Source organism: Hirundo rustica, chromosome 14 (assembly GCF_015227805.2).
Source record: "Hirundo rustica isolate bHirRus1 chromosome 14, bHirRus1.pri.v3, whole genome shotgun sequence".
Taxonomy (NCBI): Eukaryota; Metazoa; Chordata; class Aves; order Passeriformes; family Hirundinidae; genus Hirundo; species Hirundo rustica.
The window spans coordinates 425,979-452,091 of NC_053463.1; the positions used below are offsets into that span (position 1 = coordinate 425,979).

General features: G+C 59.1%; 1 protein-coding gene across 1 annotated transcript; it reads right to left on the reverse strand.

The window, feature by feature from the left end:
• Nucleotides 1–413: 413 nt before the first annotated feature.
• On the reverse strand, nucleotides 414–19,937 carry SH3RF2 (SH3 domain containing ring finger 2). The gene is made up of 8 exons (XM_040078415.1): nucleotides 19,566–19,937; nucleotides 9,136–9,393; nucleotides 6,752–7,075; nucleotides 3,909–4,003; nucleotides 2,673–2,843; nucleotides 2,308–2,498; nucleotides 1,504–1,865; nucleotides 414–698 (listed from the first exon to the last, which is right to left on the reverse strand). The coding sequence occupies exons 1-8, from the start codon at nucleotides 19,935–19,937 to the stop codon at nucleotides 414–416; spliced, it is 2,058 nt and encodes a 685-aa protein (XP_039934349.1).
• Between the last annotated feature and the right edge of the window lie 6,176 nt (nucleotides 19,938–26,113).

Here is a 26,113-nt window from a genome sequence, read left to right on the forward strand (position 1 = left end):
AAAGGCCGCGCGAACCATCAGCCAGGAGCCGACTGATTCTGACTTATGGTTTCTTTATCCTGAGACAGGCCGGTAACGAGCCAGTGTTTGATCTCTGTGGGCTTTTCTGCAGCCCCGGGGGGAGCAAAACAAGCGGAACTCCTGATCCCCGCAGGCTTTCCTCCCGTGCCGCTGCTCCCGCGGTGCAGGGCAGGCAGCGACCCGGGCAGCGCCGGCTGTGCGGAGGCCGCAGAGCCCGGGCACACGGCCCGAGCTCGGGCAGCGCTGGGGCAGGGGTCCCGCCGAGGTCCCGCGGCTCTCCGCAGCCCCGGGGACAGCGGAGGCGGCGGCGGGGAGGATGCGGGGCTGGGCGCTCGCCCCGCGCCGAGGGAGAGGAGCGGCAGCGGGGAGGAAGGCAGGCGCGGGTTACCCGGTCAGTTTGCAGAGATGCTGCTGTAGCTCTTCTTGATGGGGAAGGTCAGCTGCCCCGACAGGTCCAGCGACAGCGCCTTGGGGTGCAGTGCCCGGCGCGGGTGCAGGGGGCTGGAGCCCAGGCGCGGCGAGTACAGCAGCAGCAGCTCGGGGCCCAGGCGGGTCTCGGGCAGGAGCCCCTCGGGCCCCGGCTCTGTCCTGCTGCGGGGCAGGCGCGGCGAGGGCTGCAGGCTGTGCCGCTTGGGCGGCGGAGGGCTGTGGTTCTGGAACCGCACCGTCTTCACTTGCTGCAGCGAGAAAGAACCAGAGTCAAGCGGGAGGAGCAGACCCTGCCCGCCCTCCCCACGGCTCCCTGCAGACCCGGGGAGGTGTGCTAGGGGTACGGGACGCCTGCAGAGGAGCCCAGGTGATGTGCAGGTGATGGCAGGTGGAAGAGAGCCCCAGGGACCAGCGGCAGTGCTGGCGGCTCCTGCAGACCGGGGAGAGCTGCTGCGAGAGCCGGAGGCAGCACAGCGCCTGGAGCTCCTCCGTGGGCTCTCAGCTGATGCTGAGCTGCCCTGAGGTTGGCTGGGCTTTTGGGGGCGTGTGGAGTGATTTGGGCACGTCTTTGGGTACTGTGGGGAGGAGAAGCTGTCACCAGGGCAGTTTTCTAGAATTTTCACTAGAATGATTTTACCTTTATGAAATTTCTCTCTGGCTGCCAGAAGGGAAAGAAATTCCCTTTCCAAATGGCTCAGCCCAGGTGACATGAGGGAGACGGGGGGGTTCTGCAAAGCTCTGTCTGACACTAATTCTGTGACATTTGCTCTCAAACTCACAGATTCTTTCCCAATTTATGGCCTCAGATAAGTCTCGAGATTTACTTGTGACTGAACTTGGTGACAGGGACAGAGACCCTGCAGCGCCCTGCCTTTCTGAACAGCTGCGTCAGCAGCACAAACACCCGATTTCCTAACGCGCGTGTCCATCCCAGCCACTTCTATTGGAAAAATGCTGGTGAGGATGGAGCACAGCCCTCGGGGGATTTGGCCCTGGTCAGTTTTGGCTGACGCTGCTGCTTCCGCGGGGATGCTGCGGGGGTTCTGGCCGTACCTTTTCTGCGCTGTTGCGGGAGGTCTCTGGTTTCACCAGGATGGACGGCGGGGCTGACGCGGGCGGCTTTGGAGCAGCCTCGCTCTTCGCCGGGGGCTCTTTGGCGTCCAGGATCACCGAGCTGCACACGGAGGGGCTTCGGCTCTCCCCTCCCCTGACCAGCAGCGCCGGCGAAGCCTCATAGGAGAAGTTTGGCCTCGTTGCCTCGTCCGTGCCAGCCGCGGGAGGGACGCTGTGCGGTGGGGAGCTGCCGTGCGGGGACAGCTGGAAGTGCTGAGGTCGCCCCGCAGCCGTGGGGCGCCTGAGGGAGCCGCTGATCTGCACGGGGGTCCCTGCCTGTCCTGGCCTCTGCAGGGATCCGTCTGGGGAGCAAGGACCGTGGAAAGGAATTCGGTCAGGAATGCAAAATGCGCAGCGCGAGCAGCGGTTACATCCTGCTCGCAGGATGCCGTGCGGCTGCAGCTCCCCGGGACCACCCCGCGCCCACCCCGTGCACCGGCACCGATTTCGTGGGTAAATCCGCTGACAGGGGCCCCAGCCTGGCTCCGCTGCCCGAGCTGGGAACGCACAGCTTCGTTCCCCACGCGCTCCTGGAAGTGTGCCGACGGGGCGAGGATAAACCTGGCAGCCTCCTCGGAAAGAGCACAACCCCCGAGCCCCGCACAAAGCTTTGCGATGGATTTCCCCACGCTGAGTCCAACCCCCTGGACCTCCCAAAGCGGCCGGGGTCGGGGCATGGCCCGCAGCAGCGGGGGCGGCCCGGGGGAATGTGCCCCTCCGCTCCCCCCAGACCCCGGCACTCACTCCTCCTGGCGCTGCCGCGGCCGCGGCGCAGCGGGGCCGGGACGGGCACGGGCAGCAGCAGCGGCCGCAGCGCCCGGCTCTGCCTCGGGCCGCTCTCCGACACGCTCCCCTGGGACGACAGCGAGGAGGTGGACAGCGTCCACGAGGTGTACAGGGAAGGCATCTTCGAGTCGGAGAGACTGGATTTCCTGCTGGAAGAGAAGGGCGAGAGCTGCTGGGTGCCGTCCCTGGCGAGGGACCCCGGCCCCGGCCAGCGCGGGGGGGATGCCTTGCCACGGGTTCTCTGCGGAAACGGGAGGACCCCCAGTTGTGCGTGGTACCCCCAGCCCTCTCCGCGTTTTCGTTCCACGTAAGAAATTCCAGACCTGAAGAGGGGAGTGACGTAGTTGCTGGGGAAGAGGCCGACTCTGCCCGAGACGAGGGACATGCCCCGCAGCCACCCGTCCTGCTCCTTGCCGAAGACACGGACCCCTTCTCCCTTCTGCAGCTCCAGCTCGTCCGGTCCATGGGCCGCGTAGGAGTGGAGAGCCACGCACCTGGGGAGAGACGGCGTGAGGGGAGGCAGAGCTGCCCCGGGCAGGGCGGCTGGAGCTGCGCGGGGCTCCGGGGCTGGGCTGGGCTGTGCGGGGGGCTGCTGCTGCTGCTGCTGCTGCTCTTTGCTCAGAGCCGCTTCAGCCTGGGCTGCGTTTGAGTGCCGCCGTTTGTGGAGAGATCTTGCAGGGGACAAACAGCCTGTTACCTCAGGCCAAAGGGGATAAGAATAAGAGAAGAGGCAGCAGGAACGGGGAACAAAGCAGCTCAGGAGGATGGTTTCTGTCCCAGAAGTGCCAGTCAGGGTGACAAATGTCGGGGAGGAGGAAGCTGCTGCTCTGCACCTCACACAGTGAGTGCTCCGTCAGAAGCACAGATCAGGGCTTGACAAGTACCTGTCCTAAGGCAAAGCTCTTGAAAGGGCGTTACAAACTATTGTAAGCTCTTGGGAGATCTCTTGTCCTTTGGGTTAAGTGTCTGCTGGAGCCTGGGCTGACTGAGGATGGTGTGTGGGTCCCAACACAGGGCTGAGCTGTGGGTGCTGCTCCTGGGCACCAGCATTCCCACGGCCTGGCTCTGCACCAGGGCTGCTGAGTGCTGCGTGAACAGAGGGCGGTGGTGCTGTTGTTGTTTCAGATGCTTTACTAAAGTGCCAGGGTGGTGAATCTTACCTCGATGTAATCATCATTGGGTGTTATCTGCAAATTTTAACTCTGAAAGTTTTCAGAAATTGGATTGTTCAAAACACCAGTGGCCATGAAGGTTTCAGGATAAATAACTGGAGGCACTTAAGGAGTAATTAGTTTCTTTACATGTAAAGAATAATGAAATGTCTGGTTGACAAAGAGGCAGAGCTGTTTCTCCCTAGATAACAGCGAGGCAGAAACGTGCACTCAGCTGTGACATCAGGACTGTGCCACCCCCTGCTCAGACCAGCCCGGAGCATTCCCACACGGATCTGCACTGATCCGAGCTGTGCTCTGCTCTGTCTGCACCTCCCGCCTGGCAGGAGCCGGCCCAGGTGAGGCTGCAGGAGATCACACCCCGTCCCCCAGAGTTTCCTTACGTACAGGTAAGCTGGGCCCTGGTGCTGCAGGTGGGGAAGGGTGACGATGGCTGCTGCCGGCCCCAGCGGTCCTGGTGAGGGGTAGTAAGGGGTGCTGACCTGCGGGAGAAAGGAAGGAAAGAAAAGAAAATATTAATCTGGCTGTCAGCTTCTTTCAGCCACTGGAGGAGCAGCTAAGATTTGACTGTCTTCATACACCCTTCAAAAAACACCAAAGGCATTTCAGAAAAGAGAGGAGTCTGGATCATTTGACTTAGAAAAAGACCAGGCAGCAAGATGAGGACTCAGAAACACAGAATCATTTAGGCTGGAAAAGACCTCCAGAATCATCGAGATCCTGTGACCAATCCCCACCCAGTCGTGTCCCCACTGTCATTTTGCACCTGCAGAGTGGTGCCAGCCACCGCAGTGTCCCCCTGTGCTCTCTCAGGGCTCTTGGAGCTCCTGGGAGCGGCTGCAGCCCCATTTCTGCTGCTGAGGTAACTTGTGCTGTGCCAGACTCACATCACTGCCTGCCTGGGCCAGGGGGTGACTCCTTGTCCCTGGCTGTCCCTGGTGTCCCTGGCTGTTCCTGGCTGTCCCTGCTGTCCCTGGCTGTACCCAGCTGTACCCAGCTGTGCCCTGGTGTCCTCGGCTGTCCCTGCTGTCCCTGGCTGTGCCCGGGTGTCCCTGGCTGTACCCGGCTGTCCCTGGCTGTACCCAGCTGTACCCTGGCTGTCCCTGGTGTCCCTGGCTGTTCCTGGCTGTCCCTGGCTGTCCCTGGTGTCCCTGGCTGTTCCTGGCTGTTCCTGGCTGTCCCTGGCTGTCCCTGGCTGTTCCTGGCTGTCCCTGCTGTCCCTGGCTGTACCCAGCTGTACCCAGCTGTGCCCTGGTGTCCTCGGCTGTCCCTGGTGTCCCTGGCTGTCCCCGGCTGTGCTCAGCTGTGGTGGCAGCAGTGGCCCGACAGGCCCAGGGCAGCGGAACATCGCCACACTTGGATGTGGCTGCAGCTGGGCTCTCCAGCAGCTACCACAGGATCCTCAATGATGCCAGCTGGGCCTTTAATCTCATGTTCATTTCAAAATCTAATTTCTAGTGGTCATGTCTGTAATGCGGTGCTGGAGCACTGGCTTGGCCAGGACCGAGGAAAAAAGAAAAGTGACTCACCAGCTCTGGTGCTCTCCAGTAAATTAAATTAATTAAAACACCCCAGCAATTTCAGCTTCTGTCTCAGACCTGGAGTGGCAGGTCAGCTTCAAACTTTCTCTGCATTCCTCGTTTTCTAGTCCAGGCAGGATTGGACCAGGTGCTCATAAAGTTGATTGGAAATTGTAATTCTGTTTTATTAATTACCATAATCAAAATGCTTGAAATTTGGGTATTCGGAGTTTCTCTTTTTTTCTGCATTGGCACAAAATGACAGCCTTTTGCTGGTTTCCTGATGGAACTGTGCTGAAATGTCCCCTTCTGGGTGAAAACTCCATGTTTTCCATCTCTGTGTTTCCCTGTGCCTGGGAGCAACCACCATTTAGAGCATCCTCAAAGCCGCCTTTGCATTTGCAGCTTGCAGAGGGAAAAAAAGATTGAAAGAAATGTTTTCGAGTCACGTGTAACTGATTTCAGCACTCACTTTTGCTGGTCCCCGGCAAGTACAGAGGGTTTAGTGCCCTGCCTCTCCCGGACTCCCTCTCTCACCGCCCGCCCCTTCCAGGCGCGCCAGCGGCGTGAGCCCGGAGTGTCCGTGCGGCGCCTCCCGGGCGGTGGGAGCTCCCGACACCCATCCTCGGGGCACAGGAGAGCGGGGGGCAGCCGGGCTTTGCCAGCTCCCCCGGGAGGGGACAGCGGCAGCTCCCGGCCAGACGCGCCCGAGCCGGGGGCTGCCAGCGCCGGGACTCAGCCCGGCTGGGGCCGGGGAGAGATTCCAGCGGCGGGGAGCGAGGGCGTGGGTGCCCCGCTGCCCTCGCCCCGCAGCCCTTGCACAAGAGGCACATGCACAGACACGGCCACCGCAGCGCTGCAAACTGGTTCTGGCTCCTCCTGAGCCCGGCTTGGCACCCGAGGGGAGGCAAGAGCATGGGGAGGAGGGCTGGGGCAGCGCTGGTTGTTCCCTTTTATGGGCCGGGGTGAGTCGGAGCTGCTCCTGGGGCAGCCTGCAGCCCCCCTGCCTCGGCTTGTGCGGCTGCTGCTGGCCGTCCTGGGCTGCAGCTCTGCTCCCTCGGCCTCCCAGCCGCCCTGGCAGCGCCCACCGGGGCTTGTGAAGGGATCTCAGCCTCTCAGCTCGGTCTCTGCAGCCCAAAGCCAGAGATGGCAAAGAAAGCCCTGTCTTGTGCGGCCCCAGAAATGGCACAGATTCCTCTGCAAACCCCTGGGAGCGACCCTGATGTTTGGAACCAGGCAATGTCCAGCCCTACTAAGGCCAGACCCTACCAGGTCTATCTCTCTTGGCTCTGCTGCTGGCAGTAGTTCACACTGAGATTTTGGGTAAGATCCCTTTGCGGGTGTCAGACATGGTCCAGTTTCAGCTGAATTTTGGGACTCCTGCAGAGTTTCGTTTCCCCTCCCTAGCCCGGGATATCACATCCTGCTCTCTGCAGGACCTGGTGCCTGCCGGGTGCTACGGCCTGGCCATGGACTGCCAGGGGCTGGGGGACTGCTCTGAAAAAGGCTGGAGCGACCTTCTCCATGAAAAATATCTTATAAATGTAAAACCTCCCTTTTCCTCCCATACCAGCTACCTGTGAAGAATCTGCGCTCAGGTCTTTAGTCGGTGTGGGAGGAGGGAAGGAGACGGCTGTGCCTGGAGCGGATAAACCCCAGAGGTCGGTCTGTGTCTGTGCCCCGTGTGCCTCAGGGCCGTGGGCACCTCACCTGCAGCGGGCTCCCCGCGGGCAGCTCGGCTCTCTCGCCGCCCTGGGTGGGCACGCTGGGGTTGCTGGAGCTGATGAGCACCGGGGAGCTGATCCGCAGCGCCGGGCGGTCGGCGGGAGCGTGCACCATGCGGTTCAGGGTGTTGAGGGCCGTGGTGAGCGAGAACTGCCGCAGACTCTTCCTCCGGGAGTCGGGAGCCTTGGGGAAAGGCGCCGGGTCCACGGCCTTGGACTTGGGGGACGCCGTGGGCAGGGACGCGCCCTTGGCCTGGGGGGACCAGTGGCTCTTGGTGGCCTGCAGGAGCTGCTGAGCGGGGCTGCTGGGCTGCAAGAGACAACAGGAGACCCTGTGAGCATTCAGAAGTTACGCCTGGCGCAGCCCTCAAGCGCTCTGTTCCCTGGTCCCATCTGGCAGCAGAGCTGCAGGCAGGGTTCAGGGGTGTTACAGGTTATCTTTAAAATCTTGGGGCTCCGTCATTTCTCTCATCCGTTGTCAGTGACAAATCCTGGGCGTAAAATTCTCGATTCAAAGCTGACAGTGAAATTAAAATTGGTTTGAAAACTTGTGCTAAGACAAAGGGTTACTGAGGGGTTAATGAGCGCTCCCCTCGAGATATTCCTTGTCCAAAGCTTTGGCTGGCAGAGGTGCTGGGAGAGCTGTACTCAATAACTCTAACTCTGAGTTGGAAGGGGTGCTCTGACTCCTGTGTCCCTGTCTGTGCCGGCACACGTGGGTGCATCTTGCAGCGGGACACCCAAGTGCCGCAGCTGGGGCTATGGCACGGGCTCAGAGTGGCCCTCGCTGATGGTGGCATTCCCAGCAGGATTGGATCCACCCAGTTCCATCTCTGTCAGCTTCAACATTCATGGTTCGATGCTGCTTCCACTGAAACCATCCTGGCCTGTTGAGGATTGGGGTTAATGAGGGAGAGGCGGGCGCTGGGTTTGCGTACGGGCAGTGTTCACACAGCACTTCTTGGAAACTGCTGATCAGGGTGTTAGCAGCAAAGGGCGTGTGGTGACAGTGCTCCTCACCACCACGGCTGCCAGAGGAATTAATCATGATTTACTGTTGACATTAATGAATTGCAAAACTTGGAGAATCTCACCCACTCGTGGGAGGCAATGTGCTTGATGCCTGGAATGGACAGGGAGACACAGCAGGAGAGGTACAGGTGGCTCCCAGACATTGTCATTTTACAGCAGGGGTGTTTTTCTCGTTTTCCCTCTCCAAAATCAGGTTTAAAGCCCACAGCGTGTGTGTAGGCACACATGTGCAGTGGCCTTCCTGTCATTTCTGCGTGTGAGCAAACTGGAAACATATTTCTGCCTATCTAAATCCCAGGATACATGAAAAAATGGGGCACAAACTGTGCGTCAGAGCCGGGAGAGCCCCGTGTCTCCCACAGTAGCCCTACCTTCGCCTCACCTAGAATTAATTTCTGATTCCTTGGTGGCTGCATGTGTCCCTTAACTAACTTGTGTCTGTTAATGCCAGACTTGAATAAGTCATTACTGGAGCTAAAATGATTTCATTAAGTGAAAAGACATTTAAAAAATGTATTAGAGCTTCAAATAAGATGTTTTGCTTGTGTCCTCCTATAAAACAGCCACAAAGCAGAGCTTGCTGTAATTATGGGCATTACAAGTATTAATTTTATTTCTAGGAACTGGTGCCGGTGCCATTTACAGCCTGCATCTCAAGCTAAACTGCACAACACAATTAATGTCTAGACCGGTGCTGACAGAATTCTGCCAGGGCTGGAAGGTCTCTGGAGCCCAGAACGCCGCCTGCGACGCGCTGAGCTGGCGCCGGCCGCGGCCACCCGCACCCCTCCGCGGGTGCTCTTTGTCACCCTGCGTGCCCACGGGGCAATCCGAGGGGAGGGTTAATGCTGGCAGCAGCGTCTGAGGGGGCTGGGGGACCCTCAGACACCCGAGAGGTGCTCCCGAGGAGCTGGGGAGCGGCAGAGCCCTGTGCGGCGCAGGGGAGCACCGGCCGTGTCCCGGTGCTGCAGGTGGAACCTTCTGGAAGGTCAGGATGTCCCTGCTCTGTGCCTTGTCCCCTACCTTCTGGAAGGTCAGGATGTCCCTGCTCTCTGCCTTATCCCGTACCTTCTGGAAGGTCAGGATGTCCCTGCTCTCCACCTTGTCCCCTAGCTTCTGGAAGGTCAGGATGTCCCTGCTCTCTGCCTTATCCCGTACCTTCTGGAAGGTCAGGATGTCCCTGCTCTCCACCTTGTCCCCTACCTTCTGGAAGGTCAGGATGTCCCTGTTCTCTGCCTTGTCCCCTACCTTCTGGAAGGTCAGGATGTCCCTGTTCTCTGCCTTATCCCGTACCTTCTGGAAGGTCAGGATGTCCCTGTTCTCTGCCTTATCCCGTACCTTCTGGAAGGTCAGGATGTCCCTGCTCTCCGCCTTGTCCCGGCTCCGCAGGTCGAGGCTGTAGAGCGGGCGGGGCAGGGGCAGGTGCTTGATGACCTGCACGGAGCTGGCTGGGAAAACGCCGCTGCTGCCGTTGAGCTCGCCCAGGTACCAGCTGTCATCCAGCTGCCGCAGCAGCACGATGGTGTCCCCCTTGTTGAAGCGCAGCTCCCCGGGGTTGTGCCCGCGGTAGGTGTACAGGGCCCTGGCTCGTGGCACCTGGGGGGACAAGAAACAGCTCCTGCAGTTTGTCCCGCACAGACAGAGTTCCCCAAAAGCATTTGCAATTAATGGGAAAAAAATACAGAGGTCTAAGGCTTAAGCATGCATTTATTAGGATTAACTACCCACATCCTTCCTTGATGGATTTTACTAATGAAGATGAGCTCCCAAATACTTATGCTAAGTTTTTATCAAGATGAAAAGCAGGCTGGACTTGTTTAAGAATATTAAGAAACAGTTAAGGCCTTAAACTAGTCTTCCCAAGGGTTCTTATTGCCTGCTCCAAGGGCTCCAAGGGCTCCAGGGGCTCCTCCGACACAATATCTACTTTAATGACCCAGGTATTTCTGTTTCAGAAGGACTGGAGGTCACAGCCATCATCCAGCCGAGCTGGTGGCTGTCACCTGCCAGGAGAATGCAGCAGAGCAAGGTGAGTGCAGGTTCTGCGCTCCCGGGGCTCTATCCCTGCTTTAACAAGTGTGAGTTTACTTCAGCCTTCTCTTCATGGGAAGAGGTGGCTGAAATGTTATCTTTGTTGCAGTGTAAGGTGACATAGCAGAGATATCCCAAACCCCAAAGAGATGCGGGGACATTGCGATCTTGGCTCTCACCGAGATGAAATGCCAAAGTTCTCCTGAAGCAGCGGCTGTGCTGAGCCCTGCCTGGCCCAGAGCTCTGTGTGGGGCTCGTGTCCTCCCGCAGCGAGGGCTCCCGGGCACAGAGCAGCCCTACGCCTCCAGGGGATGCCCCAAAGGCTGATGAGCTCCGCTCCTGGCCTCAGCTGGTGGCACAGCTGCGTGAGCTCCATGCTGGGAAGTTGGGAAGCCGGGATTGTCCCCAGCTCTAGATCAGCTTTGGGCAGGAGGGGCAGTGCCAGGGGCAGGAGGCTGCTCGGCCGCTCCCTCCTGGGCTCCGCAGGTCTGCGCTGTCCTTCCCCTCTCTTTAGAGGCTGCCAGGTGCTGTGGCATGGTGAGGACCGTGCCCTGCAGTTTCTCCAAGCCATGGGCAACCCCCCACTCCCATCTCACCGGAGACTCCTGTGCCAGTGACACATCCCAGATTTCCTGCCTTTTCCTGTGCATGTCCCCAAATCCAGCCGTGTCTGTGGCCAGGGCTCAGGCAGGACTCCTGCACAGCTCCCTCTCTCTCAGCCACTTCTCAGAGGTCAGGAAGGCAGAAGTGAGAATCTCAATGTTAGTTTCCAGAAGAGTGGAAAAGATCAAATTTCCCATGGAAAATGTTAAGTTTTTGGAAAGCAGGCATCTTCCAGCATCCCCAAACCCTGATGCCTGGTAGGGAAAAGGAACCAAGAAGAGAAAAATGTCATGTTCTGCTTTTACTTCAAAGCCTTTGAAATGGGAAGCAATTAGTTTAATGTTTAGTTCTAATTAAGCCATTCCCTCTCTTAATTTGTTCTCACAGTAAATGCACGTGCTTGGCTCAGTGACACCCACAGCACAAAACTGGGAGAAAAGAAAGGGGAAAGGGAGGCTGGGGCCAGTGCTGCTCTCCATCAGAGCAGCAGGGATCACATCCATGCCGGGACAAACACACACCTGCACGGGTGAGGAGAGCAGACTGTGGGACACAGAGCACACACAGCAGCAGAACCACACTGGGGACACCGAACACACAGCAGCAGAACCACACTGGGGACACAGAGCACACAGCAGCAGAACCACACTGGGGACACCGAACACACACAGCAGCTCCCCTGCAGAACCACAATGGGGACACAGAAACACAGCAGCAGAACCACGCTGGGGACACAGAGCACACAGCAGCAGAACCACGCTGGGGACACCGAACACACAGCAGCAGAACCACGCTGGGGACACCGAACACACAGCAGCAGAACCACACTGGGGACACAGAACATGCACAGCAGCTCCACTGTAGAACCACGCTGGGGACACAGAGCACACACAGCAGCAGAACCACGCTGGGGACACAGAACACACAGCAGCAGAACCACGCTGGGGACACCGAACACACACAGCAGCTCCCCTGCAGAACCACGCTGGGGACACCGAACACACAGCAGCAGAACCACGCTGGGGACACAGAGCACACACAGCAGCAGAACCACGCTGGGGACACAGAGCACACACAGCAGCTCCCCTGCAGAACCACGCTGCGGCCACAGGCTGCTGCTGCACACGAGCACACAGACCTTGGACTGCCTCAGGAGCCACCAGGAAACAAACGGGACTGGGACTTTCAGAAAGCGTGAGAACAGGGCTGGGGAAGGAGGAGCAGCAATGTCTGGGATGTGAGGGAACGGCAGGATGCAGCAAAACATTAAAGGCAGCGTGAAGGAGTTATGGAAATATATTAAAAAGAAGAGAAACTCTGAAATGAAATGCATACCTGGTGCTAACTGGGAACAGGGAGCAAGCAACAGAGTGCTGAGAGTCTGGAATATTCCTTCTCCAGCAGGCAAAGGGAAGAGACAGCAGGGCAGCCTGGGACAGATGCCCGAAAGCCAGGTGAGACAGGTGTGTTTGTGGTGCTGACTGAACACATCCCTCCACTTGGATGCACGGGTGGTTGGAGCCATCCCCTAGCCACACTCACAACCTTCAGCTCTTCCCCTCCTCTTTAGCACTTTCCTCACACTTTTCTGCCCTTTCAAATCTCCCAACCCAAGTCAGCTTTTCCCAAAGTCTGTAGGTTTTGATATTTTACATTTTTTTAAAAGAAATTTTGTTCGGTTTCTCAGATACTGAGCCAAAAATATCCCATCGGTTTTCCAACTTTATTTAGGACATAAACTAAGCCTTTATCTACCCACAGGGAACAACTAATGTGATTTTTACTGTAGAGGCCCGCCACAAAATAAAGCTGCGAGCTGAAGATTTCAGACAGGCGTGCAGAGTCCCTGTTTTCAGTGTGTTTGCAGGGTGTAGGAAAGAAGAGCTGAACCCCGCTGCGGCAGGGGCTGGAGCTGGGCTGGGGCAGCAGAGCCCCGTGGGTGGAGGTCGCTCACGGCCATCGCCTCTCTCCTGTGGCTGCAGCTCTGAGCTGCTCTGAGCCCTGTCTCAGTTTGGGCTGCTTTCTGCCCGCTCCCGGCTGTCCCAGCTCCTCTGCAAGGGCTCTGTTTTGCTTTATTTAAAGTAGGTTAATTGCAAAGGCAGAAACTGGGGTGCTAATTAACCTGCGATAAAGACAAGGAGCGCCTGGAGGGCTGAGGCTCAGGGAGAGGCTCTCTGGGGCCGGAGCCCGGTCCCGGCAGGAGCAGCGGGACCCGCTCGGTTTGGATGGAGATTTCTCCCGTCAGCGCGTCCAGCTGCTGTCAGTTAGCCCAAGGCAGCGGTTGGTTTGAGAGGGGTGGCAGTGGCAGCAGATGTTCAGCCGGTCCCTCGTGGAGCTCGGCATCTCTCTGAACACCCCAGTGAGAAATCCCGGGAGCAGCTTTGTGGGAAACTCAGCTCAAGGCTGCTGAAAGTTCATGTACAGTTTTGCTGCCCAGTAGCAGAGAGAGAGAGAGAGAGAGAGAGAGAAACTACAGTGAAGAAACCCACTTTGGGGGTGCCTGTTACTGTTTTTTGGTGCTGCCTCACTTCTCCTGGTTTTCCCCTCTGTTTTCTCCTCCATCTTGCCTGAGTGGGACCCAGGAGCTACTCCAGGCTCTTGGAGCTGCCGAGCCCCGGGTGCCCCTGGCCATGGGGGTGCCTGGAGAGAGCTGGGAGAGCCCTAGGGAGAGGAGGCAGCAGGTAGGGCCGGGTGTGGAGCAGAACCCCTTTGCATCAGCCCCGTCTCTGGGGGAGAGGCTTTTCCCTCCTCGGCCGCTCTGCCAGTGGGGATGGTCATGGCAGATGCACTTCAACTCCTTGGCCTCATTCTCAGTGGATTTGAGGCCAGTAAGGGAGAAAAGATTTTATTTTTTTCACTATTTTTGGCATTTGGCATCAGTTGTGCTGGGCAGACATCCAATGCCTCTGAGTCTCCCTCTGCACAAAACAAAAATTAAAAATATGTATGTGTGTGTGAGGAAGCAATTTGGGGCGTCTCTCCCTAGCAGAGAAATGCACTGTGATTATCTGAAATGAGCAGGCTGTAACTCCTCTCCCCTGGCAGCAGCGGACTCCTGCACGACCCCTGCTCAGAGCAAGGCGAAGGAGAAGCAGCGTGTGACGCTGACTGGGGCTGGGATCGCTGGGAGCAGCGCCGGGAGCACAGGGAAGGGGAGAGGCTGCTGATGGAAGCTGGGAATGGCCCTAAACCCTGTCCCAAGCAGCTCCCTTTAAAACCATGCCGAGGGCCTCGTGCAGGGGACAGGACAGCACCGGGCAGTGTGAATGTCTCACCCTGAGGCAGGCAGTGCCTCCAGGACAGAACTGAGGGCACAGCCCAGGCCAGCTCCTGGTGAGCTGGGACTTACTGTGAGCACGTGGAGCTGGGTATTATCCACACACCGACAGCCAAGGACGTGCACATGCTGCCTTTTTATAGAGATGATCCATAACATCTCCATCCCTTCTGCTCACTGAGAGCTGCCAACACCCTGCCACAGCTGCCCATGTCTCCATCCATGAATGAGCCCCATCGCCCGCCTGTGTGCTCAGCCAGCACAGTTCAGGGCTCTGCAGGCTCCAGGTGGATGAAAAGAGCTATTTGAATGTAAATTAATTGCCATTACCATTCTGTTTTTCTGCGTTTCGGCAGAGGAGATAACTTCAGCCTTGTCACAGAGAACAAAACCTTCAAAAGTGAACTTGTCATTTCAATCTCTTCACGTAATTATATTCTGAGGATTCAGACAGTTGGGTGGTTTCGGCATTATTTCTTCCCTGAGGAGGATTGTTCCTGTCTTCCAAGCACGCGTAGACTGTGTGCAGCAGGGAGAACAAAGCCAGTCCCTGCTGCTCACATCAGCCCCTGGGCCTGCCCAAATGGGAGGCCAGCACTGGCCATGGCTAATGCTGGTGGCCACCTGCTCCTGAGCCAACCGGCCATCGTGGGGAGATGCTGCAGATGTGAATTGGATGGATTTAGCTGTTTTTGGGCTGCAGCTGCAGGGGCAAAGGCAGGGGCTGGGAGCCCCCACCCCCTCTGCTCACTCACAGCCCTGGGTACCACAGCACCGAGGCTCACGTCACCCTGCACGTGGCCTGGCTTTGGAACACAAAGGTGATGTGGAAAACGGGAGAAATGATTAAAAACACAGAGCAGCTTCTCTGGTGGAGGGGATGGGAGATGCTGAGGCACCGGTGCCTGCACCCGGCCCCGGGAGGAACGCCTGGAGGGCTGGGGGTGCCCCACGCTCCCCGGGGGGACACGGCTGGAAAAGGCTTCCCTTTGCCGCTGTGAGACACGGGGACATGCAGGGGAGCAGGAGGAAGGCCCAGGGCTGGAGCTGGACCCGAGAGCGGCTTTGTGCTGGGTGCTGGCAGAGGAGCAGGGACAGGAGGAGAGGACAGAGAGGACGGGGCTGGGGGCCGGGTCCCAGCCAGCTCAGGCTGCAGGGTCTGCACGAAACCCTCTCACGGCTCTCGGCTGGCTGCTGCTGTATCAGATGAGTCTGTGCTGCTGTCAGCAGTCCCGGGCAGTGGTTAACTTGTGTGTCACGGCTTTAAGCTGCACGGAAAACAAACTGTGTCAGCCCTCGGCGTGCCCGGTCATGATGCTCTGCCTCAGCACCCAGAGGAGGCTGTTTGTAGAGCAGGGAGGAAAGCTGCATCCTGCTCCCTGCCGCCGCTCCTGAGCCCTCTCCCTGCGGGTCCAGTGCCCTCCCTGTGCTGATGTGGCTCCAGCCAGCCCTGGGCACCGCGGCCGCCTCTGCCCGGAGCAGCAGGGACAGCTCTCCCTTGTCTCAGGACATCTCCCTGGCAGCGCTCCGGCACCGTGCCTGCTCCACGCCTCCCCTCCGCAGGGAAAGCGGCAAACTCGGGCCGCTGACCGTGGCCGCAGGGACAGCGACCAGCAGGGAAAATGCGACAGGAGGGGGACTCGGCCCCTGAGGTGAGCGCGGCACGGCGCAGGTGAGCTCACCGAGGAGCCCTGCTGTGCTATTCCTGACTCGCCATCTGAGCCTGACTCATTGCCTTGGAAACAAATTAAAACACTTTCATGTGTTTGCAGCTCGGTTCCTAATTTTGTAAAACCAGGGAAACTGGCTCCTGCTGTTGGCCGTGGAGGTCTCTGGGCTTCCCACTGCCCAAAGGAGGAACCACCCAGGAGCGCCCTGTGCCGGCTCTGCTGCTCACACAGCTTTTGGGGTGTGTGTCATGCATCAGCCAGAGCTGACCTCACTCTCTTCGTAGTAGATGAAAGTGCTAAAACTACAAGCACAGGGAGAAAACCCACCGATGCCGGGCACAAGGTGCCACCAGCACCACGGGGCAGCTCCTCGTTGTGTTTGAATGAGATGAGCCCTGACGGGACACGGCAGCGCAGGGGCCTTGGGACAAACCCTTCCTCCAGAAAGGCCAGAAGCCCACACGGAAATCTCTAGCCAAATGGAGCATCCCCGTGTCCAGCAGAGGGGCCCTGTGGCACCCCCACGCCAGCAGCTGTGGGGTGAGAGGATGCTCCGGTGGGAAAGGAGCCGGCAGCACCGCCCCAGGCAGAGCCAGGCCTGGGCAGCACCCGCGGGTGTGTGACACCCCCAGAGCGCTCGGCCAGCCCCAGGGGCTGAGACACACGTCCGGGGGTCACTGCTGCCACTGCACGGGAACTCCGGGGGCTTGGGCAGGGTGGGAAGGGGCCTGGCTCACTGAGGGGCCAGGAAACTCGCTTGCCCCTGCCAGGTGCAAACATGGAGTTTGCTTTGAAGAAGACTTCAAGAAGCTCCAGCAATCCAAGTCCTGTCTGTCAAATGCAGAAAGGAGTTGGAGATGATTCTGGAGGAGGAGAAAATACCAAGACGCAGGCACTATCTATAGACGTCCGTGTGAAGGTGGGACGTTGGAGTGCAGAGTATTTTTATCCCAATAGAGGTGTTATCTGTCTATCTCCCATGAAATGCTGGAAGGGGGTGTTGAGCACTCGGTTCATGCGAACAGAAAATAGCCCAAGTCACAGTTAAATCTGCGTGGTCCGTGTTTTCCTAAGGCAAGCTGTCATACTCAGAACCTTTTCCTCTGGCTCACGGTCCCATGGTTGTTGCATGACCAAGTTCAGCACCCAGGTAGCTGTTCGGTGGCCTGGATGGAGTTCTGCTGTGTGCAGGGTGCAGCGGGGCCATCCTCCCCCCGAGGAGGCGTGGGAGGTTGGTGCACACCTCAGCACACATGGTCTGCTGGCTCACCTGGGGCTGCAGCCGGGCGAGGAGGAGCTTCAGCACAAGCCATAACCACACCTGGCACATGCCAGGGGCGGCTCCTAAGAGTTCAAAGGCTTCAACGTGGCCTATTTACGCATACACCTCCCAGCAAGTCCTTTCATTCTTAAATTCCAGACAGTTTATTAAGTGGAGATTCCGAAAATCCGGAGTCTCATCGTCTCTGTGTTGAGGTTCAGGGTGTGCGGGCCTGGCTGAGGCGCCAGGAGCAGCTGTGGGGCGGCGCAGGGGCTCAGAGCCGGGGGCTCCGGGGGCAGGACTGGCACAGCCAGGCCGTGGTTCCGCACACGGGTCCGCGTGCACAAACCCAGCACGTGCCCACGCCGCGTTAGCTCGTAGGAAGTGGATTCAAAAGGGATTTAAATGCCAGCAAATAAATCGCTTGGGATGGGCTGTAATTAGAAAATTCCCCGTTTTTTAACAACTGGCTCTGGGAAATTCCTGACCGCAAGCCGAGTGCTGCGCTTGTGCTAATCGAGCAGCTCCGTGGGGGCCTGCTTGCTCCTCCTGCTCGGAATGAGACGAGCTCTTGGCTTGCTGGGTGATGAGGGATTGATTTTATTTTTTGCCTTCATGGATGCTCATGAGCATGAAGAGCAAAGAGCTGGCAAGGAAACCTCTCTGCTGAGAGAGAAACTTTGATCAAACTTGTGATGTTCTCAGCTCAGGGAGTAAAGGAAGTTTATTTATAGAGCAGCCTCGGTAAAACCAAATGCTGGCCCCTCTCCTGGCTGCGGAGCTGTGTGAGGCACGTCACTTGTGTTTGCTCTGTGGCACAAGGTGGGGGAGAGCACTGGGGTAATTGGCAGCCCCTGCAGATCTGGGCAGTCGGTTTTTGGGGACCTTCCTCTGCAGCAGCACATGGACACTGCGATTCTGAGTACCCAGAGCTGTGGTGGGTGAGCAGCACTGCAGGGCAGCTGCTCTCACTGATTCCTGACAAAAACAATCTGCTCTGAGCTTCACAAACATCTGGACGTCTCTGCTCGCCCAGATTGCTTCAGGTGACCCTGGAACTCAGCATCCATGGGGCAGGGTGATGACAAGTGACCCTCATCACTGTCTCATCTCTGCACTGCAGAGGCACTTTCAAACGTGTCCCTGCTCTGCTGGGTGACATGCTGCTGTCACCGAGTGCCAGCTCAGGGCAGGCTCCAAAGCCATTAACATCCCACTGGAGTACCCAAAGTAACCTCTGGTTCTGAATGCAGGTATTTAAAACCACTAAAACCAAAATGTGACTAACACACTGCATTCTTCACCTTGCAGCAGAGGATTCCAAAGTGTTTTATAATTAAGTAACTAATTAAGTCTAAGAGTACTTCAGTGTAATGTGTTTTATATCCCTTCCCAGAGAGGCGCAGGAGCTCAGAGGGCTGTCCCAGTGCCGGGGACACTGCTCCCAGCCACAGCCACTGCTCCCCCAGTGCTCACTGGCTCTGCTGATTCCCAGGAGTTTGGTCTTAAGCTGTTCTTGAAAGCTTTTGGGAGCTATAGATGGATGGATGTTGCCATTCTACACCAGGAGTAAGTTCCTGCCTGTCCTGAGAGCCAGTTAAAGAAACGTGAAACGAGCGAGAGAGAAGAAAACCAGACAAGTGCATTTGTGCTCTTTTATCCAGGGCCAGGAGAGTCCAGGTGGAAGAACTACGACCTTCTCCTCGCCAGCTGGAACGCTGCCCGGGATGGCAGTGACTGGAACCTGTCAGTCACTGTCGGGTGGTTCGTCCCCTGCACGGGCGGCCCCAGCAGCTCCTGCAGCTCCCCTGGAGAGCCGGTGGCTCCCAGCAGGGCGGGAGCAGGGCCCTGTGCCGGGGGCACTGGCAGCCCAAGCACCTGCTGCGGTGTCACCCCGCCGCCCCCGGCCCTGTCCCCGGCTGGGCTGCGCCGGCGGCGCTGCGGGGAGGGGACGCGGTGCCTCGGGCGCAGCCTGCGCAGCGGGAGCGGCGGAGAGCAGCTCCCGAGGGATTCTGGCTTTGGCGTGTGATCCATCCCGGTCCCTCATCGCCACCGCAGAGATTCCCTGGGATACGGCGCCAGCTCACAGCCGCAGGACGCGGCGTGCGACTCCTGCCCACAAGCCCTGCGTGGCCCCAGCACGGGGCACAGCCCCTGCGCCGTGCCCGCCCGCGCCTCCACAGCTCCCTGCTCCCCAGGGAGCCAGCAGCCCTTCCAGCCAAGCTTCTGACAGCTGTCGAAAGGTTTTAGAGACCACAAGTCTCTACCCTAAATTCCATCTCAGCCCAGATCTTTTAACAGGTCTAATATCATGTCCTCATTATTCAAGAAAAGCTTTTGTATTGTTAAAGAAAATGATGGAAAGAACTTAGAATTTTAAAATTAGCCTAGTAAATCATCCCTAGGTACAGCTGTGAGTCAAATTTAATATTTTTAACTACTGAACCTCCAAGAACTTTAAAAGGACAGCAGCAGCATCATTGGGCACCCCCCTTCTCTTCCAGTGTGGGGACACTGAGGTGCAGCTGTGGAAATACCTTCTGCACCACTGACAGATACAGCTCCGCAATTACTGATTTAATTGCTATGAGTCAAAAACAGTGCATTGCCCAAAAGTCCCAAGCACCTGAAATGCTCTCAAAAGCCACGAAACATCTGAAAACTCTGGGAGAAAAGAGCTGCTGGGAAGTTTTTGTAAGGAGAAGGGCAAGCTGGCTTTGTCTCAGCCTGGGAGTCAGTTTCTGCTGCGGTGGACTTGAAACAGTGAAATATCACATCAAAACAGCAGCCAAATTTGCAAACAAAACACTCGGTCTGACTTAAAACACTCTGCAGTGCTGCTAACAGAGAAGGCTCCTGGCTCTGGGCACACAGCAGGAACCTTTGTACGCTCCCGGGCAGAAGAAAGAACTGAGAAGCTCCTTACCCCTTCCATGTGGATCCGGGGGTTGGTCGCCAGCCGATGCTGATGCAGCTGCAGCCCCCTGGGGACCCTCCTGACGGAGGCGGGGGAGGACAGGACCCCCGACCTCTGGATCGAGCCAAACCTGGGGACGTTTTGTCCACACCTGACTCCATCCAGGAGGCGAATGAGGAGCAGGTTGGAGGGCAGCTGCTCGATGCTGCCCAGGACGAGGGTCCTGCACTCGGGGCACCGGAGCTCCTTCTGGGATTTCAGGATCCTCTGCAGACACGGCTTGCAGAACGTGTGCTGGCACGGCAGCACCTTTGCCGTGGCGTCGAGCTTTTCGAAGCACACGGGACACTCCAACAGGTCAAGGAGAGCCAAGTCATCCATCCTCAGCGCAGAGCCCCACCGGGAGCGTCGCCGGGGCCACGCACACCCCGCATCCACCGCCGCTGGGAGGGCTCCAGCGGCCGGGCCCGGGCAGCGGTCCCGCACGGGGGGCGAGGAGGAGGGAGCAGGGAGCGGAGCCGCTGCCGGAGCGCGCAACGCGGCCACCTACATCCAGAGACGCGCTCGCAGCCAATCTGGGAACGCGCTCGCTGCGCCCGCAGCCCGCTTTGGAATGAGTCACTCCTGACTCAGCCGAGCCAGGGGACGGCTCGGGGCCGGGCCGGGCACCGGAGCGCCCGCTCCTGCGGGCCGGGCACAGGGCCCGGAGCCGGGACGCGGAGCGCGGGGCTCCTGCTCCGCCAGCAGCGCTGGCACGACACGGAAAAATCCCCCGGCCCGGGAGGCGAGAGTCCCTGACGAACGGCGGCCCCGAGCCGTCGGTGCCGGGCCCCGGCCGCTCACAGCCCCGCACAGCTCCGCACAGCTCCACACAGCCCCGCACAGCTCCGCACGTCTCCGCACAGCCCCGCACGGCCCCGCACAGCTCCGCACGGTCCCGCACGGTCCCGCTCCGCAGCAGCGCCCTGGAAACTCCTTCAAACGCCTCCGCCCGCCGGGGCTACCTGGCAGTGCCGCGGGTGGCTCCGCAGCGCCATCCTCGCCCGGTTTGGCTGCCTCGGCTCGCTGAATCAACCCCAAGCGATTATTCCTCCCACGGCCCCGAGCCGCCCAACCCGTTCGGCGGCGGGCTGCGGCCGGGCGCCCGGCGGGGCTCAAGTCCGGGCCTGCAGCGGCCGCGCGGCTCAGCCGCGATGTCCCAGGGCGGCGCTGGCACCGGGGGCGGCACGGGGCTGCTGCGGGAGCAGCGTGTGCCGGCCCCGGCCCCGGCCCCGACCCGGCTTCCGCACTGATGCTCCGGACGGGCAGCGACCGCGCCGGCCTCGCGTTCCTGGGGATGCTCCCCCGGACAGCGCCGGCCCCGTGGGACCGGGGGCACAGGGACAGCCTCAGCAGGGCCGGGCTGGCCCTCTGCCCGCCTTCTGGGCCCGCCACCTGCGCTCCAGCAGCTCCCAGCCCTCCCAGTCGCAGGCCGGTCGGCAGCGGGCTGGGGCCGGGGCGAGGGGCACGGCTGGGCGCTGAGCACGGCCGGCGGCTGCTCCCTGCGGCACGGTCCCTGTGCCAGCCCAGCCCAGGGCACCCGAGCCCAGCAGCAGCCAGAGGGGTCCCAGGGGCCCCTCCCGGCCCGGCCAGGCGCTGGCTTTGGCAGCGGAGGCCCGGGACCATCTCAGGCACCTGTCATTTGCATTCCCTTTATCAGCCGGATTCCTATCTCGGGCCCGCCTGCTCGCACATACTGATGGACGGCCTAAGGAGAGCAGCAGGGGCAGTGAAGGTCCACGACCATTTTCCTTCCAAACCCTGCCGCGTTTCAGACCTGTGTTCTCAACAGAAGAGTACTACAAATACTAGAGGAAAGTCTGTAAATCTGAAGGTGTCTCAGATAACGCCATCAGGCTGCAGCCGTCCCTGCCGACTCGGATTCTTCAGAAGTACAGTGTGGAAAGGGTTAATGTGCTTTTTCAAAAGTTCTGCCCCCGAGATCATGATTATGTCAAAACAAAATATTTCTGTAGTATAGTGGCCATTTGGCTAAACTAAAACATTGACAAACATCTTCAGGATAAATCCAGGAGCCCGTAAGCTCACTCTGTTCCATCTCAAGTCTCCTTTGCTTTGGTGCTGCTTGGTCTGTCACATGGCGATGTGTGGGGCTGCAAGCTGCATCAGCTCATCTGCCAGCAGCTCTGAATGTGATACCTGACATAAATTTTACTGAAAACAAACGTGGTGAGGGTTGTTTGTCCTTTTTACATAGCCTTCCCTATTTGTGCTCTGTGATTAGCACTCGGTTTGTATTTTCTTCTGGTTAGATTAGAAAGGAAAGAGAATTTTGGAGTACCTGCAGTGGGGAGGTGCTGGAAATGGAGCTGAGTGGGCTCTTCTCTGCATGCCAGCTCCTGCTCATCTCCAACCGGATGTGTTTGGTGAGCGCTCCTGCAGTTCCTGGTGTTTAAGGGCCAGGCTGCATTAGCTGCACTCTCAGCCACGGGTGTGACCGAGGCCCTGCTGGGGGATGCACACGCACAGTGCAACGCACGGCTCCTGCTGAATTCCCCGGGGAAAGCACTGGCCACAGCGGAGTGCCTGCTCACCTCGCAGGAACCTCAGCAGGGACCGGGCTGGGAATCCAGCAGTGCTGAGCACACTCAGGGGGCCAGGGGAGCGGGGGTCAGCAGAGCTGAGCACACTCAGGGGGCCAGGGGAGCGGGGGTCAGCAGAGCTGAGCACACTCAGGGGGCCAGGGGAGCGGGGGCCAGCAGTGCTGAGCACACTCGGGGGGCCAGGAGAGCGGGGGCCAGCAGAGCTGAGCACACTCAGGGGGCCAGGGGAGCAGGGGCCAGCAGAGCTGAGCACACTCGGGGGGCCAGGGGAGCGGGGGGCTGGGGCTCCCCGAGGGAGTGACACGGGTCAGGAAGCCCCCTGTGCTCTGGATACGCTCTGGGCAAGCTCCCCTGAGCCTGGCAGTGACTCTGGCCCTTCCTGCGTGCCTGGGGCACGGGGTACTGATCTCCCAGCTGGGGTCAGGGCTTTTCCAACCGAGCTTCTCAGCTGCCAGAGCAGCCCAGCAAGGCTCTGATCCAGGCTGCATTCTCTGCTTCTGCTGCGATACAAAAGCTGTCTGTGCTAGCACCTATATTTATATCATGTTAAATCTTCAAAGCACTTCCCAAGAGCTAATTCATCTCTGGAATGCCCTCAGTTAAGCATCCCCCACTCCCCAGTTCACATGGAGGAAACCAGGAGACGAGGCCACACAGCCCAGCAATGCCCAGTTTGGGATCAGGATGTGAGGCTTTCCTGGTTTTCTGCTTCACACTCAGACCGTTCCACTGGACTTTATTATCTGTCACCGCCTCTCTCTTCCAACATGACTCGTAATTTGGGTTAAAAAATAAAGGCAGAACTAGAAATCTGCTCCTTCTTCCCTTCAGTTTGAACAGTCCCTGGTGCTGATGCTGTGATGAGCTCAGGGCTGGAGGCAGCAGGGTGCCTGGTCTGGGGGACGCTGCTCTGGGGGCTCTGCCTGGCCATGGCCCCACTGCTCCACTGCAGCCCTCTGCAGCCTCCCAGGGCTGGTGGAGAGCAGCGTGCCCACCTTCGCTTCCACACCAAGAGGTTGCACACACATCTCCCCTGGGAGCTGCCTCTTCTGGCTCCCCCCAGCTCCAGCATGGACTCGGAAAACAACTCCAATGGATCCCAAAGCCAGGTGCAAACACGCTTTGTCCTCATCATCCCACAGGAGCCACGGGGCCCTGGGCTGGGGTTCAGGGCCAGAGCAGCACTGCTGCAGCCAGGGCTGCGTGTGCCATGGGAGGGCACAGCGCGGCAGCACCTCCAGCGGGTATAAAAAGCCTCAGCCACCCTGCACCGTGCCAGTGGGTGCCACATGCCTCCTTCCCGGGGGAAGAGGGACCTTTCAGGCTGTTTTTAGCTCCTGGAGGGCAGGGAGAGGGGGTGCCTCTTACAAGCTGCTACAGATTATAGATCTGAGCTGGCAGCTCATCCTCCTACCCACCCACAAACACGGCGCCCAGTGCTGCTGCTGGAAGGGGCCAGTGGCAGGACCAGCCCCTGTCTCCAGGCCCCAAGGGCCTGCTGTCCCTGGCAGTGTCCCTGTCCCTGTCCCTGGGATGGCTGGTCCTGGGCAGCGTCCTCTGGCCGTGGGCTCTGAGCGCACGGCGGTGCCGAGGGCAGAACGCAGCACCTTCAGTAAATAAATTGTGTTTGCTTGAAGACATAATTAGGCCAGCGTGACTCTGCGGGGATGTGCAGAGTGTGCGAACCTGCAGCCAGCAGCCTCTCTAAAATTTTCCACGTCTCAAAGCAATGCCTGTTGTCCTGTGCTGGGCAGCACCAGCGGCCACCCCCTCCCTGCTCCAGCGCCCGCCCGCAGCCCCAGGGGCACCCGCAGGGACAAACCCTCCGGGAGCTCTGTGTTCCAGAATCTTCTCTCCTTTGTGAGGTCCAGGCACACCAGCTGGAGGATAGAAGCTAAGCACTGAGACCCCACCAACACCTCCTAAAGAGGAGGGATTAGGGGAGCTCTTTATGGAGCTCACAGAGGGTTGAAGGCTGTGTTTTGCCATTACAGCCTTGTGCAGTCTGGCTGTTGGGTACAGGGAAGGCTTCAGCTGATTCTGAAGAGGCTGGTGGTGCCGGTCCAGAAATAGAAAAGTATTTTTAAATTAAATTTATTCACTGATTTTCATGAAGACAGATTGTTGTGTGTTTGTTGAGGTGTCATTAGGAGTAGTTGGCGGTGGAACCAGGCTGAGCAACAGTGAGAGAGGATGGAGGTGTCCTTCCTGTGACTGGGGAGGTCACCCAGGCCACCTCCTGCTCCTCCTCCTCTTCCTCCTGCTGCGGCCTGCTCCCTGCACCTGGGAGAGTGGAATGGGGGTGATTAAAGCTGACACCAGGTCTGTGAGAATGGGGCAGACACAAAACCAGCTCTGACACCTCTGAGCTGCTCGGCCCGGGGCTGCAGCTTCCTCACAGGGAGAGGGGGCCGTGGGCAGCCCCTGCTCCTCCTCTGGGAGCTGAAGCTGCCCCTGAGCCCCTGGCCCTCAGCAGACAGTGCCCAGTGCCCCCCAGCAGCTCCGGGCTTTCTGGTGCGCTCATCCTTTCCCTGCAGTGCAGAGCAGAACCACGGAGCACCAAGCACAGCATCCTGCTTCTCTGGGATCTGCCCCATGAGTGCTGAGCCTGCGGGAATGCAGTCTCAATCCTCCAAGACAAGAAATCAGGGTTTCCAAGGGGTGTGGACCCAAGCAGAGGCCTTCAGAGGCTGGTGTCTGCCTGGGTTTGACTGCAGAAAACATCAAGCTGCAGTTAACCTAATTAAACACAGGGAAATGACCCCACTGCTTGCAGACGGCATCGCCTTTAGTGCTCCCAGATGCCTCTGGGCACTGGTGAGTGCTGCAGCCGGGCAGGTTATAAACCCTTCTGCTCTGAAGCCCCAGCTCCAGGAGGGGCTGGTGCAGTGCGGGAGGGGCAGCACGGAGGGGTGAGCGCTGACCGAAGCACGGCAGGTGTGCTGCTGCTCTGCTCAGCGAGGGACACGCTGGTTCAGCTCTGCACTGCTGCTCGCCCTGGGTGTGGTGTGAGCCGGGAGCTCAGTCTGAGTCGGCTTCTCCCGCTGCTCCTGCTTTCGGAGCCGTGCTCCCTGCGGGAGGGGTCTGGGGAGCGGGGCCAGGCTGCTCGTGAGCCTGCTGGGGACACACGGGGGCCTGGAGCCCCTGTGCTGGAGCCCCTGTGCTGGTTTCCCTGTGCTGGTTTCTCTGTGCTGGTTCCCCCGTGCTGGTTCCCCTGTGCTGATTCCCCTGTGCTGGTTCCCCTGTGCTGTGCTGGTTCCCCTGTGCTGGTTCCCCTGTGCTGTGCTGGTTCCCCTGTGCTGTGCTGGTTCCCCTGTGCTGTGCTGGTTCCCCTGTGCTGGTTTCCCTGTGCTGTGCTGGTTCCCTGTGCTGTGCTGGTTCCCTGTGCTGTGCTGGTTCCCCTGTGCTGGTTCCCCCGTGCTGATTCCCCTGTGCTGGAGCCCTGTGCTGGTTCCCCTGCGCTGGTTCCCCTGTGCTGATTCCCCTGTGCTGATTCCCCTGTGCTGGTTCCCTGTGCTGTGCTGGTTCCCCTGTGCTGGTTCCCCTGTGCTGTGCTGGTTCCCCTGTGCTGTGCTGGTTCCCTGTGCTGTGCTGGTTCCCTGTGCTGTGCTGGTTCCCCTGTGCTGGTTCCCCTGTGCTGTGCTGGTTCCCCTGTGCTGTGCTGGTTCCCTGTGCTGTGCTGGTTCCCTGTGCTGTGCTGGTTCCCCTGTGCTGTGCTGGTTCCCTGTGCTGTGCTGGTTCCCCTGTGCTGTGCTGGTTCCCCTGTGCTGTGCTGGTTCCCTGTGCTGTGCTGGTTCCCCTGTGCTGGTTTCCCTGTGCTGGCTCCCTGTGCTGTGCTGGTTCCCTGTGCTGTGCTGGTTCCCTGTGCTGTGCTGGAGCCCTGTGCTGTGCTGGTTCCCCTGTGCTGTGCTGGTTCCCCTGTGCTGGTTCCCCTGTGCTGTGCTGGTTCCCTGT

What these genes read in the sequence shown, in the direction of transcription:
- SH3RF2 (XM_040078415.1), bottom strand. Translation starts at nt 19,937, where the DNA reads ATGGATGACTTGGCTCTCCTTGACCTGTTGGAGTGTCCCGTGTGCTTC. An exon ending in TACGTCACTCCCCTCTTCAG is followed by an intron (nt 2,499 to 2,672) that starts GTCTGGAATTTC and finishes CTTCTCTTCCAG; the next exon opens with CAGGAAATCCAGTCTCTCCG. An exon ending in CCGCGGCAGCGCCAGGAGGA is followed by an intron (nt 1,866 to 2,307) that starts GTGAGTGCCGGG and finishes CTTGCTCCCCAG; the next exon opens with ACGGATCCCTGCAGAGGCCA.